Consider the following 17,901-nt stretch of genomic DNA (forward strand, 5'->3'; position numbering starts at 1 on the left):
ACGGATTTATTTAGATGTTACTTGTGAGTGAAAAGTCTGGTAAAAGTTGTTTCTGTAAAATATTAGGATTTGGTAGGAAGAAAAATCACCAAAAAAGAATCAGGAACATAGTTTTCCACAAAAGTTTCACCCAAATTGGACCAATGTAACTCCTAGAAAGGATGGCAAGAGACCAAAACTAAAGACCAGAACAACAAATGTATCTCGCATTTGCACTGCAACTAGGCTACTCATTAACATGACTGCAGTTTGACTGGGGAGGGGATTCGATTGGAGCTTCAAAATATTCACGGAACAAAAATGATACCTTGGGGCAAGTCTCTTTTTTTTTTTTACAACTCTGGGCAATGTGTAGGATTAAACATGCTGTGAAGATTGCCACTTCAAGCTGTCAGCAGCTTCGAGACCAGACATAACATTATCGAAGGAAGAAAGTTTCGATTTTCCTTCTTTCCTGTCCACGTAACAGCCTCAACTCAGAGCGAGTTCCAGGCCAGCCTGAAGTACAAAGCGAGGCTGTCTCAAAACACCAAAACCAATCAATGAATCAATCACAGAGATTGTCCCACTTTTAACATGCTTACACATGTCATTACTATTATGGAAGAAAACCTAATTAAAACAATTCTGCTGGGTTATAAATTAATGGACAAAGCTATATGCGTATTGCTTAGAACTTCCATGCAAACAAATCATGAAGCTTCACTGCTCTAAGAAAAGCATATTGTAATGTCTTTTAGGGAAAAAAAGAAAAATGAGAAGTTAGCAGTCCAAAGTGGTACAGTTTGTGGGGTTGTGTGTGGGTAATCTGATCATTAGTGTTCTGTTAGCAGCAAAAAATTCCTCCAACGTGATTTAGAAGTTGTTATGAAACACTGCTGTTTGATTGTGTGACAGTTTAATTCAAAATCAAATACTAAGCTGAGAAGAATGGAAGCTAAACAATATTAATCACTTATAAGACCTTTTTGGGGGTTTTATTACTTATTAAGCTCTTATAATAATAAAAAAATTATTTATAATTTTCCTAATATGACTGACCAGGCAGACACAACATTCAGGAGAAAACATCAAGCTTATGGTTTAAGCCATGCCTGTTTTTTCTTCTTTTTTTGGTACCGGGGATGGAACTCAGGTCTTTGCACTTGTGAGGCACGAGGCAGAACCACTGAGTTTAATCTCTGGCCCTGAATACTTCTTTCTTTCAGACTCTGTCAAAAGTTTCCCAGGTATCATAAGAACCAAAAAGATAACTCTGATAATTTAAGATTTAAAATAATTTAAGAGGTGGCTCATGTGAAAGGATTGTAATAGGATCATAAAAAAGTTCTAGATTTCTTAACATTTCCCATCAAGAACAAGCAAATATGACCATGTTAGAGTACCATACCTCATAATCACTTTCCAAATATTCATGTAAGATCATTTCATAGATGAGTGGTTTCAGAACTGGATCTCCTCTTGGCAAATAAGGACTAATAGCCTGTGGAAGGAAAAGGAAAATGAAAATGGAATCCTCTACAAATTGGTAAAACAGCCTGTAATCCCAGCTACTTGGGAGGCTGAAGCAGGAAGAACACAAGTTCAAGGCCACTCTGGACAACTTAGTGAGACCCTATTTAACAACAACATCCATGAAACAAGAAGTGGCAAAACAAAAACTGTGTTCCAGTTATGCACAAAATATAAAAGTTTATGATTACCTTAAAAATTTAAGGCAACACAGTACTTGGAAAATTATTCTAAAAAGATTTAGATAAATTCTACTTTCTAATCACAAATTACAATAAATTTCCAGAAGTATAAAAGATTGGGCTGGGGATTCGGCTCAGTGGTGCTGCTGCCTGCTTTGCAAGTAAGTTCAAGGACCCGAGTTTGATCCCCAGTACCCCCCTAAAAGTATAAAAGATTATAAATGACAATTTCTTACATAATCAAAGGGTGTAGTTCATATCTATTCGGTAAGTGTATCGATCTTTTAACACACAATCATCTTTTGAAATGGGGAAAGACATACCTTGCATCTTAGACGTTTTCCAAATACTGTTCAACTTTCCTCTGAAACCCTGCGTATGATCTCTGGGCTTATACTGAGGGCATCAGGGGGGTGACCCTCACCAAGGGGGTCACAACCCCAGAGGCAAGCAATGCAGAGACTCAGATAACACAGACAGTGTGTGGTGAGTGTCATAAGAGCAGGTGCAATACAGTGCTTTGAGCGCGTGGAAGAACTGAATTTTACCTCGGGGTTGAAGCCAGGGCCTTTGGCAGGCTAAACAAGCATCTCCCATGGAGACACACCCCACCCTGCAGAGGAGAATCTTGCCTACCAAGGCCCTAATCTGTTAAACAAGAAAGGAAGAGAAAGGCATTAGGCAGGGCAGCAGCAGGGGCAAAGACAGGAAGCCATGAACATGCTGCTTCTGTGTTCGGGGATCAGAGATTCCGGATGGAGGTCACGGAAGGGGAGGAGGCTACAGAGGAAGAGAGCCAGGGATCACAGAGGAATTTCAATTTTATTCTACAGGCAGGAGGAAAGCAACAGATAACAGGGAAGTAGGAGTTCGGACTCATTTTTCGAACAGGTAACTTCAGCTAGGGTTGCTCCTAGATTTATCAGAAGGCCCAGGTAGTGGCCCTAGAGAGCTAAGGCAGTAAGGGGTGTGTGGATGGGTAAAGGGATCCAAAATGATCAAGATACATTATAAACGCACACCAATTCCCCAAAGGAACATAGCTACTATGTACTGTAGACACTGATTACAAAAGAGAGGGCAACAACACTGGGGGTGCAAATAGAGAGGCCCAACTGGTATCAACATCATCAGAGCAACAAGAACTGAGGTTAAAAGAAATGGTGAGGTGAGTCTCCTTTCCTCATCATGAGCAGTGACTGAGCTGTAATCATGGGAAAATGGATATGTTATGTGTTAGAAACACAAACTCAAAGGAGAATGATCAAACTGGGGAAAGAAACAGATATACAATAATTTGCATTATCATGGCATCAGTGATATACACAAACAGCAACAGCCACAGTGTACAAATGAAGAGGTGTCTGGAACGTGTAGCCATCAGGTAAACAGGGCCACAAAACTAGATAAAAACCTTCCAGCAATAGTCCCACAAACCCAAAGAGAACAACTGGGACTTTTAATAAAGCAGATTCAAGTCTGACCCCAGCCTGGGCAATTTAGGGACTTGGTGAAACCATCTTTCAAAGAAAAGGTGAGGAACCAGGTATGGCAGTGCTCCCCTGTAATCCCAGCACTCTCTAGGAGGCTGAGGCAGGAGGACTACAAGTTTAAGTCCAGCCTGGGCAACTTAATGAGACTCTTTCAAATAAACACATAAATGAAAAGGGCTGGAGATGCAGCTCAGTTTAATCCCCAGTACCATCCCCTACTCAAAAGTACATTCATGATTCAAAGAAAACACTCAAAATGCTCACAAATACTAAAAATTATTAAAATATATTTTCAACAAACACAGGAATTCTTACTTGAGTGATTGGAACATTGGGCACTGTTTAAAGATTTAAAAATAAAACAACAAAATTTATTATAGAACCACAAGGTCAAATTTCACTTTCTAGTAGATAAATTATTGTTTGAAAAATACATTAATTCTTCAGTAAAAAAAAAAATTTTGTACCAGGAACTGAACTCAGGACCTTGCACTTACGAGGCAGGCAGCAGCACCACTAAGCTAAATCCCCAGCCCTCTTCAGTAAATCTGAAAAACATCTTATGTTTTACAATCCATGTATGAATTAAATTGTACCTGTTTTCCAAAGTCATTTTTAAAAAAAGAACATGAAAACCTTATCTAAATCCAGAAAGGAGTGCAGAGGTAAAAACTGAACATAAGACAAATGTAATATATTAGATACACATATAAATTATGCACTAGGTTGTTATGGCTTATGGCTAGATGTCCCCTCACAAAGCCTCATGCAGTCATCGTGGGGCTTTTCAGTGGTGGCTGGGTCTAGAATGTATGACACTGGGACTGATGCATGGTGCAATGCGAGGATTAGGGTGTGAATGCTACCAATCCTAAGGCGAGTAGCCTGGACAAGATATCAGGGAAAAAGAGGCTTGCCACGTGTTCCTTGCTTGCTTTGCTGTCTCCTGCCCACCCTGAACTGTTTCTCCTCTGTGATGCCTGACTGCCATGTGCCATTCTGTTTAGGAGCCAGCCAGCTATGGACTGAAACCTCTACAAACTGTGAGTCAAACAGCCTTTCCTCCTTTAACTTTGGCTGAGTATTTTGTCAATGAGAAAAGTAACTAAGACATAGGTTTATAATTTGAAACTAGTTTCTAAAAGTTTGATTTTTTTTTTCTTTCACTGGAATACTTCCCAATAAATACCAGTATCTTTATTTCCATCTAAATATAACACATGCAAACATTGAGAGTTAAAAATAAAGCTCTGCTTACCTTAAGCTGTCCGATTTCTTTAAATTTATAAACTTCACATTCCCAGAGTGCTGCATTTTTCCCAAGAATTTTCTGGCATTTGCTGGCAGTAAAAATATCCACGGAGAAAGAAAGTATTTTTAAGAAAAACAGAATAAATGGATATTTTCCCTAGTAGTTTTGATCTCTCTTCACAGAGTTCCAGCAAATTTCTATTTTGTGCTAATGTACATAATAGTAGTTCTGAGGACAAAACTTATCACAATTATATGGAATATTTACAATGATGAGACTCCTTCAGAAGACTACCACTACGGGTTTTCCTAATTTTCCTGCTCTCAGCTTCCCGTTTATCCAACTGATCATTGCTGGTTTTGGGTCTTTCTTGACTTGAAAACTCACCATACCCAAAAGAGCTCAGCCCTTTCCTGAGTGGTTTTAAATAATAGGCTACACGAGGAAGGAGCAGAGCTGGCCCCAGAGAGAAGGCATGGCAGCTACAACCACCAGAAAAGGGCAGCACCCTGGGAGGATGAGGTGGGAAGACTACAAGAGTGTGCAATGTTACAGCTTGTGTTCAGATGTTCCCACAAAGCCTCATTTGAATGAGGTGGGGCTATTTGGGAGGTGGCTGAATCTACAGTGTGATTGATTCATGGTGTAGTGCTAGGCCCAAGAGCACTAGGATTAAGGGTTTGAGTGCTACCTGCCCTAAGTAGTCCGAATAAGATAAAAAGGGCAGGAAGACATTGTTAAACTCTCGCTTTTTTGCTGCTGCCATCAACTGTTGCTCTGCTAGCATCCTGCCTGGGAGCCAGCTGATTATGGACTGAAGCCTCTAAGAACTGTAATTTCCCTTTAACTTTGGATGCTGGGTATTTTGTCTCAGCAACAGAGAAAAGTAACTAATACCTATTAGTGACTATTATTTCATAATAGTTCTCACTGATACCACTGAGAATAAATAATGAAGGACCAGAGTAGTTTTTCCTTGCTTCAAAGTATTTAAGTAATTCAACTAGCTGGGTCACACAGAATTGCTTTTTTCACTGTTTTGCATGCCATTACTGTCCTGGAGTACCATAATACCATTTTCTTATAATTTATTGCCTGGCTTTTAAATAAAAAATGGCAATAAAACATTTAGTTCATACAAAAAAATATTACATCAGTAATTTGGTTCAGTGGGATCTCTGTTTCACAGATTGGAGGAACAAACTGAGTCCTCTACAGTGAGACTCCTATAACACACATGTGTAAGAAAATGACTGGATTTGCAGCACTCTGGCAGGCTGAGGTGGGAAGACTACAAGTTCAAGCCCAGCCTGGCAAAGTTAGTAAGACCTTGTCTCAAAATAAAAAAATAAAAAAGATGTCTGGGGATGTAGCCCAGTACAAAGACCCACTCTTCAATCCTCAGTACAAAAAAAAAAAGATACTGAGATGTGTGAGATGAATTACTTCCATTAAATACAGGTTACATAAAACAACAACAAAAAAATAATTTGATCGAATCGATTCAAATTGGTTGGCTTTTGTATTCCTTTTAACTGGTGAGTAAAATACCTATCCCACCCTAGATTGAGACCTTAAAATTTTTTATTGTTTTTATTGAAAATAAATGTGTTGAAATTCAAAGACTAAAAACAAACAAACAAACAATCAAACAAACAAATAGTAGGCTAAAAAACCCAACTACAGGAAATAAGCACCCTAACCTAGTGTCCAATCTGGAGGACTGTACATGTATGAATGAAATGTTAAACACATTTTTCTTAAATGATCTCAGAGGGCAAAGGTAGGCCTGAAGGCCACATTTCAGGATGGCCACACAGTCATGCAGATGGGTGGGCTGTGCACAGCTCCAGTGGGGACCTCACATGAAACACAGGACCACTGTATTTTGTCCACCACAGCCCCCTTTCAACTTGGGTGTGACCATTTCCATGTCCCTGCAGCTCTCCTGTTGGGAAACAAGTCTCCCCACAGTGTGAGGAGAGGCATTTCTTTTCAGACCACTTCCAGAAGAAGCTTGCATGTAAACAGCCCTGGACATCAGAGGACATAACCAGATCTGTGTGTGGAGCACAGGGCAGGCTGCTTACTATCCAGTCCGAGGAAGGTACTATTGGCTTCTAGGCAGCCCATTAAAGAAGACACCTCAAGCTCAGGTTCCACTCCTGTAACCAGGTCCCCTGCCCTGTGTCATGCTGTGAGCACTGAGGCTGGGGATCTGGGCTGCACGCTGACACTCTGGTCACCACGTGTGTCATGCTAGTGCTCTGGCCACCACACCTGCTGCATAGTGCTTTAGCTCTGAACTCAAAGTCCCAACTCTTCTGCAGCCTCATGAAACTGGCAGGCTAACTTGATAGCTTGTAGGAGAGAAATCTCAGAGCCTTCATGGTTCTTGACACTTCTCTCTTTAAATAATGAGAAAAACAATTCTTCTTTGGTGAACGTGAGACAGTAGTTACAGAAATAATGTAAGAGTTTGTGGTTGAAACCACAAATATGCACAAGTTACCCTTGTTAGAAAGATGGAGGAAAAGCCAAGAAAACATATGCAAATTACAAAGAATTGGTTTTTGCTGTTGTTAATATTGGCCAATGCTGTTTATATTAACAAGTAATCATGACAATATTTTTATTACCGTGCTGCTATGTCATATTCTCCCTTTTCCACCAGGTGATTTATATACGCCAAGCCAATATCCTAAGGAAAACCAGACAAAAGAATTTCATGATTCAAGGAACAACTGGGAAGCTGAGTTGTGATTTCTGAGCAGCTGTGACGTTAGAGTCTCATTCATCCCACTGACCACAACCTGTTGATAGCTTAGTCTGCTGCACATGATCATGCTCAGTTCTTCCTTTAGCATCTTCATATTTAAATGCATCTGCTTTTCCATACATTTTAAGATTCACAGTTCTTGAACAATAAGATGTTACTGTAAAGGATTACGTCTGTTGTAAGAGATTTTCAAATCTGTGATATTCAGATAGAAAATTCTGTTTCCTGAGCCCTTATCTACAAAATGATAGCTACCTGACTCTTTTGTCCCAAGACTGAAGATGTATTATAAGAAAAATGAAATGACAGGCCTTCATATTAAAGGGAAATAGGAAATATTAATGTGAAAATGAACTTAGAAAAACAAGTAATTCAAACCCATAAATTTGCAAGTGAAGAAACTGGGCTGGAAGCAGGGAACTGACTAGCTTCAGAGGATTTGTGTTTATTCACCCATTCCCCATTGGCATTGAAAGGATCTGTGGTGGTCAGTATCCCCCAAAACACAAGAGGTCAGACTGAGCCCTCCGGGACTCTCCTTATGAAATACTATTTCCACCTAAAAGCATTTTCATGAGAAGCTTAAACTCAGAATACAAAAAAAACCTTGGATTTTATCTTTTATTTTATGCACAGAACAATGTATGTGGAGTGTCTTCCTGGATATGGGAAAAGGCTCTCTCCATACATAGTACGAGATTGCACTGTGTAAGAAATCTGTGCATCAGAGCAGGCTCATTTCAGTGGAGGAAAACACCCAATTTTTAATTCATTTTTTTCTTTATTGAGTTCTATGTAAGAAATCATATCTGAAATCTACCAGAACCTGAACAAAGACAGGGTGCCTCACTCCCTTATTTGAAAACCAGCCATGTACTACAGTATCTGTGGTGGGTCTGTCCTCCCTCCTTGTTGTGTAGCTCATTTTGTGATCCTCCTCTTTGCACACTTTTCCATCAATTTGGTTTTCCATCTCTTCCCTTGGCACAAGCATGTTTAAGTCTCTCCTACACTAAGTACAGATCAACCACCATGCCAGGATGCCACAGCCACCAGCTTAGCTTCAATCTTCTGTGGCTTCTACACACAGCTATTCCGATCATCTATCAACTCTATAATTTTCTACTTGCTTTTCACTCACTACAACATGTAGAACATAAATAATACATAAACAGAAAATGTTCTACTATCTTATTAGAAAACCTGGTGTACCCCTGAGCTTCTCTGGGTTTTTAGACCTGCTTGATCCAACAATGTAAGCATTCTGCTCTTTAACTGAATACTCTCTCAGCTCCCATGACACAACCTTCCCTGGGCCCATACAAATCTGTTATCCGCATCATTTCTTGAATGACAGCATACCTCGGGTTCCTTTGTTCTCTAATATTAAGTGCCTGGCCCGGGCATGAAGATCCAAACTGAAGTGCTCCACCAACATTTGTTTGCAGGTAACACTACTGAATCTATTTTGAATCAAATTCTTTCTTGGGCTCCACCAGGACATCTCACAGGACATCCCCAGCCTTCCTGACTCTCCATGCAGTCTCAACCCGCACTGTCAAGAAACCGCCCCGCCAACCTTCACCTCAGCCAGGCTACCTCAGAATCTCAACACAGAGACATCTGAAATGGAAGTGAGAGCAGAAAATTCTACAGTTTCCAATGGAACTGGGCTCCTAATGGCACCTGGCCCTTTGGGAGCTGGATATTTAGCCCCCAGATGGCCCCTGTGCCAGGCAAGGAGACCTCACCCTTCCCCTCTAAGTCCTTCACACACATTACACCAAGGGCTGCCATATTTCTCTTCCATTTTTGAAGAATTCTTGTGTGTTCTCCAAAACTTTGAGAGAAGAGTCAAGGATGCTCTGACTTTCACTCAGCTCCATTCCTACATTACTGGGCTTTGTGCACTCTGGGAATTGGGGCTACTATGTGGAGTTCTGTATAGGGGTTTGGAGTGGGGAACCCACAGGAAAAGGAAGCTGAGCTGAAACCCAGTCATACGTTTCCAGTTTTCATCTGTAAATAAGGGCACTATGCTAGATGATCTCCAAGGACCCTCCTTCAGGCAAAGGACACAATTTTTGTCTGCTTTCCATCTGCACATTCACTGTCACAGTTAGCAAAGAAACAAGCATTGAGTAACTGCATTTTTCCAGAGTCCAAAATGTAATAGGAATGTATTTGATGCCCTAGATTAGTCTCCATAACAGTATCAACTGAGTTTGTTATTATGGAGACACAGAGGCAATCCAGTTTTAAGAAACCATTCTTTTGATAAATTTTGTGATAATATGATTTAACCTATGACTTAAAGAAACTTCTACACACATAATTGGAAAGCTCTATATTGAAAGTGTATTTCACAAATAGTTTCCAAATTATCTAAAACTATCTCCCAGCAGGTATTCGAGTTTTTTGTTTCCAAGTAGAAACTTATTTGATAAGGTGAAATATTCTGACCTCACAGGTTACAGAATTAGTTTTAAGATGGGAAGAATCTGTTCTTTTCATATAACTTTCAGTCTCAATACAACTTATTAAAAGTAAGATTATGTGTCAAAAAAGAAAAACAAAAACCTGCACACTTACCAGAATCTTATGCCTTTTAATGTTCCTTTGGCTAATTTCGGCTGCCATCAAAGCTTCCTACATTGACACGAGGATGAAAAAAGGAGTGGAAAAAAGGGAGAGAGAATGGGAGAGAGTGGGAAAGAAAAGACATTGGGGTTATAAACACTATATTAAGTTTTAACATTCTGGATTACACGAACGAAGACCCATTTTCCTGCAGCTTCTGCTTAAAGTACTGGAACTTTTAATGCTATGGTTGAATGAAATCATGAACTCAAATTCAAACAAGGGCAGTCAACGAAAATGAAGACTTTTTCACTTCCATTTGAATTCATTTCCACATTAAGATACTGGAATCACATTTCATACACAAAAAATCTAATATCCAGGCACCTGTTGCTCCAAATCTGTGTGACATACACGTGAGGGGCATGCTGAAGGAGGGGAGAAGGAAAGAGGGAACTTTTCCTTCATGTTTCAGTAAAAACTAACTACAGGTGTATGTTTCCGTATACCTACAATTAAGATTTGGGAAATTTCTGATTTTGTTTTAATTTTGGTAAGTATCAGCTTAGCATAAAAATTTAACATGATTTAAGCAATGACTGTATCTAAAGCAGTATGACGACAGCTAGGTTATGAACCAGATATTAATACCTAAAGCAGGGATGGTGAACCTTTTAGAGTTGTCAACGATACAAACAGCCCTAACAGGAAAGCCAGCGACTTCCTTGCTCTTTATGCCTTCCCTTCTGTGAGGGGTGCTGAGAAGTCATCAGCTTCCTACACATTTCTGGCTTGGGGTACCCTGCTTCAACCACACGTAAGATTTGCTACAAAAATCTTTTATTCTCTTTCTGTTCCCAACAAGTCAATACTGACAAAATTAAAACCAAAACTACTTCATATTTCTTCTTCTCGAGGAGCCAGTCGATGTGATCATCCTGGTCTCTCTCCTTGGCCACGACGACATCCCTTGGACTCACGATGTAGAAGAGCGATTCCCCTTCGGAGTACTCTAGAGGGGAGGGAGAAGAGAAGTGGTACAGAGGGTGCCCAAGGGGGCCCTGCTCGGTCTACCCACTGTCAGGGTGAACAGGAACTTGTCTGTCTCTGTAGCTAGTGTGCTTGGCTCTAGTGAATGGCAAGGAAGGAGACACAATATACTTCAGTGCTTTTCAAGAAATTTAGGTGTAAAAGTATTTGAAAGGGAAAAGAAGGAAGGAAGGAAAAAAGGAAAGAAGAAAAGCAGGTAAAATAAAATACATACTACAAAAAACCAAAAAAAAAAAAAAATCAAAAAACCAAAAAAAAAAAAAAAGACAGGTTTAGGATAATATATTGATACCAACTTCAGATGAAAAATAGTATTCAAAATTTTGTCTGTTGCATATTTGAATCCATCTACTGTTATAAACTTTATGTCTATTTATAGCACTGTTCTATTTTTACGGAATAATTACACCCTGCAGTTGGCGATAAATGTTTCCTTCTCATCAAGGTCAAGGCCATCAAAAGCGTAAATGACAGACGGCTGGCCCGGGGGACACAATCTATCATTTCAGCATGCTGTGCACAATGCCAATACAGAGGGTTTCCTTCAGAATTCAATTATAAAACCTGTTCGAAAGACTTTCTAAGTGCACAGCCAAGTTTTCTCTGAGCAAAATACTGGATGCTTTCGATGGCGAAATCACAGCTGCTTCTGGCCAAGTCCAGAATATACACTCACATTTTCCAACTCATTAGGGAGCTTCATATAACAAAGTTCAAACACCTATAGACTATTTCTTCATTTCTCTGGCTGAAATGAGAACTGAAAATATTCTTAGAAAATGTTTGTTTTTAATGCAGGAAAGAATTTCTAAAAAAGCTAACTCATCTGTTTTCCTCAATGTATTTTATAAGGAAATGATATTAGAACACAGAAATCCCTGGTGTTGCCAAATAGCAGTGAGTCTCTAGTTTCTGAGCAGTGAGTGACTAAGTGCATCTGCTAATCCACTCCACAGCCTTCACCCACTGTCCAGTCAGAGTCCCAATGCGAGGTCACAAACAGAACTACACCACCTCTCTGCCATCCCAAAGGTATAGCTGGGATGATCTGATAACCACAGGGTCACACTGCTCGACATCAACCTAAGTGTCACTTAAATCTTTAGGACAATGGAAACAATACAACAAAAAAGGAAGAGCCAACTTCTCATCTCCGACCTGGTCTCACCTCCACCTTCCCTTCTTCTTCTTTTTTTTTTTTTTTTTTTTTTTTTTTTTTTTTTACTGGGATCACTCGGGTCCTTTTCTTTTTTTTTTTTTTTTTTTTTTTTTTTTTTTTTTTTTCTGGTACCAGGGATCGAACTCGGGTCCTTGAGCTTGCGAGGCAGGTGGCAGAACCACTGAGCTAAATCCCTGGCCCCTACCTTCCCTTGTGCACTAGAGTTCAGGCGACCTCTGCAGTATCTCTGTGACTGGATGCTCTCATTTCCAACAGAGGTGGCCAGCCCAGATATTCTTCGAGATCCTTTCAGCACCTTGACTTAAATCTCCCGTGTGGCGGTCCATTCCTATAATCCCAGCACTCTGGGAGCTGAGACAGGATGATCACAGGTTTGAGTCTAGACAGGGCAACTCAGCAATGAAATGTCTCAAAATAAAAAGTAGAAAAAGGGTTGGGGATAGAGCTCAAGGTGAAGGTCACCACAAAATAACAAACAAACAAACAAATGAATAAATGTATATTCCTTTGTGAGAGTAGAGTACAGAAGAGCAAATCCCGCAAGAAGCCCCAGAAGCCAGATCTTCAGTGTCACTCACCTAAATGGTAGTCCCTGCATTCATTCTCCTGGAAGCCCCTGACTGTCAAGGCATCAGAGGAGATCTCCTCGCAAGTCTCAGGGAGTGGCTGGATGATGTCCAGCCTTGGCCTGGCACAGTATTCTCTTTCCTAGGGGCAGAAAGACAGGGAAAGGCTCATTTTAACTACATTTCTGTAAGTTATGCACACTAATTCAGGTTGTGCGTATTCACTTTGGTTTCAGCATTTTGCCCACATAACCCTTTCAGACAGGTCCTCACACTCCCATTTTCTGACCTTATTTGGGGGGAGAGAAACAGGTCGGTGTCATGTGGGCACCACAGCCTATCCTATCCCAGGGGAATGGGGGCCAAAGGCAGCAACTCAGATGATTTCACTACGTCTCCCCTACATGAATGTGAGGGAAGGTAAATAATATCACAAACCACTCCATCCTCGTGATAAGCTGAAAAGCTAAAGATGCAGACTCAGCTCTCAATCCCATCTCTGAAAATTCTCTGTATTTGCACCAACTAACACAGCAGACACCTGGCAGAGGAGGCTTCAGAACATATGAACTGTGACCAGTGGGACTAAGAAATCCAATCTTTAATTTTACTTAATTTTAGTTAGTTTAAACTTACACAGCCAAATACAGCTGGCGACTATAGCTTTGCACAGCCAAGTTGTAGGTGAAAACAGAGCGGGAAAGATGAGCTAACATTTGCTGGGGACCTGTGGTGATTCAACAAACCTAGCAGGTGATTATACATAGGCTGCTCATTTAAGTATTAGTGTTCCTGATGTTACACATAAAGGAACTAGGATAAAAAAACTTAAGGTTAAAGTTGCATAAGAGGAAGATATGTGGGAAAACTGGGATTTATGATGGGCCTTGGATTTGAAGTGTGTTCTACTTTAAAAGTTAATGATTTATAAGGATTCAGAACACAAGCGTAAAACACACGCTTGAATGCAGGGTGCAAATTACCAATACCCAAAGCACTTTGACAGTGGTGCTGGGAAGACACAGATTAGAGGAACCAAATGGGGGAAAAAATTCACAACTGTAGCAGCTCTCTGAGTTTCCTAAATGAAACAATAAACCTGGATTTGTTGACCAATTTTGTTAGGAAAACTGAGAAGCAATTACATTAGCTCTCCATCTCACACACTGAAAACATTCCAAAAATAAAACAGCAACTATAAAAGATCAGCTATAGGGGAAAGAAAGAAAGAAACAAACGAACAACAACAACAATAAAAAAAACAAAAAAACCCTACTGAATATATAGTATAATTTAACAGATTTATAGAGATGAGAAAGTTTTCAGTTTTTAAACAGAAAAAAGTCAAGGCAAAACTGAAAATTTTAAATATTTAAAAAATTGAATACAATAAAAAAACCCAGAGTAGTAAAGTAGAAAAAAGTACCCAAAAAATAACAACAAAAAAAGTAAAACCACCTCATTTGAGTATATAAAAATCTCTATCCATGTAAGAAAAGTATCAGCCACGCAATTCCTGTCACTTTACAACCCTTGTTCCTTGCTGCAGGGGGAAATAAGACTTCCCAACAGCAGGAATCTACTCTGGATGATCACTGATCCCTAGAGCCTGGCACCATTCAGAACACACCTGCTTTCTTAATGAATGAAAGAAAAGCAGAGCACTGGCGAATGGCCTCATAAATTAGGGTATATCCACCAGATGGAAAGGTGCATGACCGAGGGACATGGTAATGATGGAACCGCACAGGCACACGGAGTGAAGGAGCAATGTGCATAAAAAGAGGGCAGCACAGTGGAGTGAGGGGCTGACACTATACCAACACAGGCGCATGTGGAAAAGGCAGCACATTGGAAATAAAAATTTCAGAGCTAATGTTGAATGATGAAAAAGTAAATTTTACTTAACAGAGTTAAATGTCTTTTCAATAGGAAAAAAGGGTGGCCTGAAGCCAGCCACTGTATTCCTTTTGCCTTACATTTTTATTAGCTTATTCTGTGTTTAAGGATTTAAGGTGCACTTTGGTGCTAGATAAAATGAGTTTCTAAATACACTGGCGCAGTCATCTCCCAACACCTTCACTTCCTCCTCTGAAAAAATTTTATTTTCCAATTTGCTCTATAGGCTGGCTTTTCTCTGGTTTTTATTTCTTTCCAATACTCTCTTTTATTAACAAAGGTTTCCTTTCTTTCTATCCTCATTTTTTGGTCAATTGTTTATTATGCTTTCTCTTTTTCATTTTACTGCTTTTCTGATTTCTTTCAACCATTCTCAGCCCTCTCCACATTCTTCATCAAAAAGCATTCTATTTACCCCCTCAGGAGCCACTGCTTTTCTTTATTTCCAAAAAATAAATAAAATAATAATAAACTGATGTCCTGCAATAGGGCTAGAAGCCAACCTTATCGATTTTAGGAGTCGGAGTGTTCACTTAGGTCTACAGCACTGCATTGCCTAGCAACATGGGCACCCAGAGCTCCAGTTACTATAGTGATGGCTCCTAATGCAAGTGCTTGCTCAGGGAAGTGCTCCAGTGCAGCTACAACTTCAAAACAAGGGCTCCCAGGGCTTTTCTCTCCCGTTCCATTCTATGCCATTGGGGGGAGGGGAGAAGGAGAAATGAACAATGAGCACCCAGTCATCTATTTACCATAAATGGACAGAGCATCAATTGCAATTTCTTTTATATACAGCAACCAAGTGAAAATTCTTTACAATAAAACTCTTGTTTGTGTCACAAAGCTGCACACTTCAACCCCTTCCTGGCAGCACCCTGGACTCACAGGCAGGCTAGGGATGGGGCTTCACAGGGACACCGAGTGCACCCAACCCTCTGCCGGACCCTACATGTAAGCTTCACGCCAAGGCCATTATAATGAAATCTAGATGATGGGTTGTTTCTATTGGCCACACGTCTCAATGGATTATCATTTGCCTTGATAACTGAGAGTTAGCATCAGTTCATTTCGAAGTGATAAGCTACTCAGAATCACTAGGCCACTGGGAAGCAAACAAATATGTCAGGACTATAGGAAATAATGAACGACCCTTTCGGTAATTCCCTCTGACCACGGGGACCCCTGTTGTTGCAGCCAATCAACTTCATTGCTGTCATTTCTGTCAATGTGCAGTGTCAGCTCAGCTTCTTTGCCTTTTAGCAGGAGGAATCCTTCATTCTTTTCTACTAAAATAGCAAGAGACTGATGAAAAAAAGAAGGAAGAAAATGACTCTCTTCTTTGCTCAGCAAAAGAACAAACACAGGAAATAAGAGGCGCTTTGGAAAGTAAACATATTAGGTCACCAGGGGCATCTCTGCAGTCTTCTTTTAGGGGTCAGGAAGTTCTTCCCAGATGACTGATAGCAGACTCCCCCAATAGGTAACACAGCCTGGGCGTGATGCTACAAACAAACCTCCGAGTTCCTCTGTATCCCGGGAGAAAATAATTACCATCTTTTCTGAAACCTCCTTTACATAGGAAAGAACAACAAGCTGGTCACAGAGAGGTGCAAGTCCACTGATGTAGAATTCAGTTTCAAACTGAGACACTGCAAAAAAGAAAAGAAAAAAAAAAGATAAAAGACTCACCATTAAAAAGGAGCAAAAAGCAGCATGCAACCAGAATGCATCAACGTGAAGCTAGATTGATCTATTTTAAAAAGAAATGATGTATGTTTAAGGAGATGGAGATGCTAACTAGCTTGATTTGGTCATTGCACACCGGACCCATGTATCGAATCATCACTGTACTGCATAAATATGTACAATTAGGTATCAATTTAAGGTAACATGAAGGGAGCACAGTGAAAAAGATTTTCACCATGCAACATGGAAGATGCATCCCTATAATCAGAACTGGGAAGGATATGTGGGAAGAGACTTTAAAATTTCCATCACCACCAACAAAAAACAAACAAACAAACAAACATGGGTAATGGATGAGACTGAGGTGCTAAAAAAAAAAAAATCACATGGTTAACTAACATCAAGTGCTTTGAAACCCATAAAACCAGATGGAAACTATCATTAATTACAATACTTTTTTTTTAATGTCCAAGTTTGTTTTCCAGAACTGGGGCATTAGAGTGGTACAATGGTCACAAGGAATGCGCTCTACAATTGTGAAACACGAATTCTTAATTTTGGTATTGAAGACTCTGAAGTTAAAAAAAAAAAGGAACATACATACACATTATATTATGATCAAACATTATTTCTTCAGTGAAACAAAAGTTAGAGAAAAAATAAAAAGCTTTTTTACAAATAGTCTATTTAAAATTTAGAAGAGATTTTACAGAATTCAGGAAGCGAGTTTCATTACAGTTCACCCTAAAGATCTGACAGCAGCTCAGTGGAAGAAGTACAAATATTACTATGCTATGATTCTGACTGGTTGCTGCTGTAAAAAAGAAATGACTTATTTTGAGATAATGAGTTTGGATGTGGCTTATTACACAGCAGAAGTTAGCTGATACAGTAGTGGTTTGGGCAGGAATTTTTCCAGGAATCAGAGGCTGCTCTTAAGAGATCTGGTTGGGCCTAAGCTCTCATCTGGACTCATTTCATTTTCTAAGAGTTTCTTGATTCAGATCATCTCCACAGCTCTGGGATTAGCTGCGCTTAGTTAATGTCTACAGTGAAATCACTTTTCCCATGCAGGGGAACTCAATGAATCATGCTGCAAACAATACTGAATGTCGAGTCAGGAAATCTGGGTTATAACTTCTACTAAATTGAACCTGAACAAGTCACTTTAACTTCTGTGGGTCTAACTTTTCCCATCTATAAGATAAAGGAATGAGAGTGGAAATAAAATCCATAACATAGATGGAATGAGGGCTACCAAACTTTCTTCTCCTTTCTCTCTGCCTCGCACCAGACTCAGTGTTCCTTGTCTGTGCCAATCTTTGTCTTCTCCTTACATTTTTTTTGTACTGGGGATCAAACTCAGCACCTTGTGCTTGCAAGGCAGGCCGCAGAACCACTGAGCTAAATCCCCGGCCCAATACTATCCTTTTTAAAGTTTATGTTGTTAACTATTTAGGAATTCTTTTGTCGTCTATTTTAATGTGAAAAATTGCGTAAGGAGGGCCGGGGATTTGGCACAGTGTTTCTGCCGCCTGCCTTGTAAGCGCAAGGTGCTGAGTTTGAGCTCCATTACCAAAAAAAAAAAAGACAGAAAAAAGAAAGGATAGTATTTCTTACACTTTGCTCTTGATTACATCATTTAAGTGATCATGAGGTCCTGGGAAAAATTATAAAATAAGGTCCAAGTGTGGGTTCTGGTCCAAGTTTTTGAATTAATTA

The 17,901-nt window shown here is 39.8% G+C and overlaps 1 protein-coding gene across 2 annotated transcripts in view; it reads right to left on the reverse strand.

The window, feature by feature from the left end:
• Vps41 (VPS41 subunit of HOPS complex) overlaps positions 1–17,901 on the reverse strand; it is a 158,560-nt gene that overhangs the window by 29,613 nt on the left and 111,046 nt on the right. For both annotated transcript variants that reach the window (XM_033764837.1, XM_010610865.3), the window contains 7 exons: positions 16,045–16,142; positions 12,607–12,736; positions 10,695–10,810; positions 9,811–9,867; positions 7,079–7,140; positions 4,446–4,527; positions 1,391–1,483 (listed from right to left, as the gene is read on the reverse strand). In XM_033764837.1, the coding sequence (XP_033620728.1) occupies positions 1,391–1,483; positions 4,446–4,527; positions 7,079–7,140; positions 9,811–9,867; positions 10,695–10,810; positions 12,607–12,736; positions 16,045–16,142 (638 nt within the window). The remainder of the gene's footprint in view (positions 1–1,390; positions 1,484–4,445; positions 4,528–7,078; positions 7,141–9,810; positions 9,868–10,694; positions 10,811–12,606; positions 12,737–16,044; positions 16,143–17,901) is intronic.

The sequence above is a fragment of the Fukomys damarensis genome, unplaced genomic scaffold (assembly GCF_012274545.1).
Source record: "Fukomys damarensis isolate Sample0158 unplaced genomic scaffold, DMR_v1.0_HiC HiC_scaffold_17, whole genome shotgun sequence".
NCBI classification, from domain to species: Eukaryota; Metazoa; Chordata; class Mammalia; order Rodentia; family Bathyergidae; genus Fukomys; species Fukomys damarensis.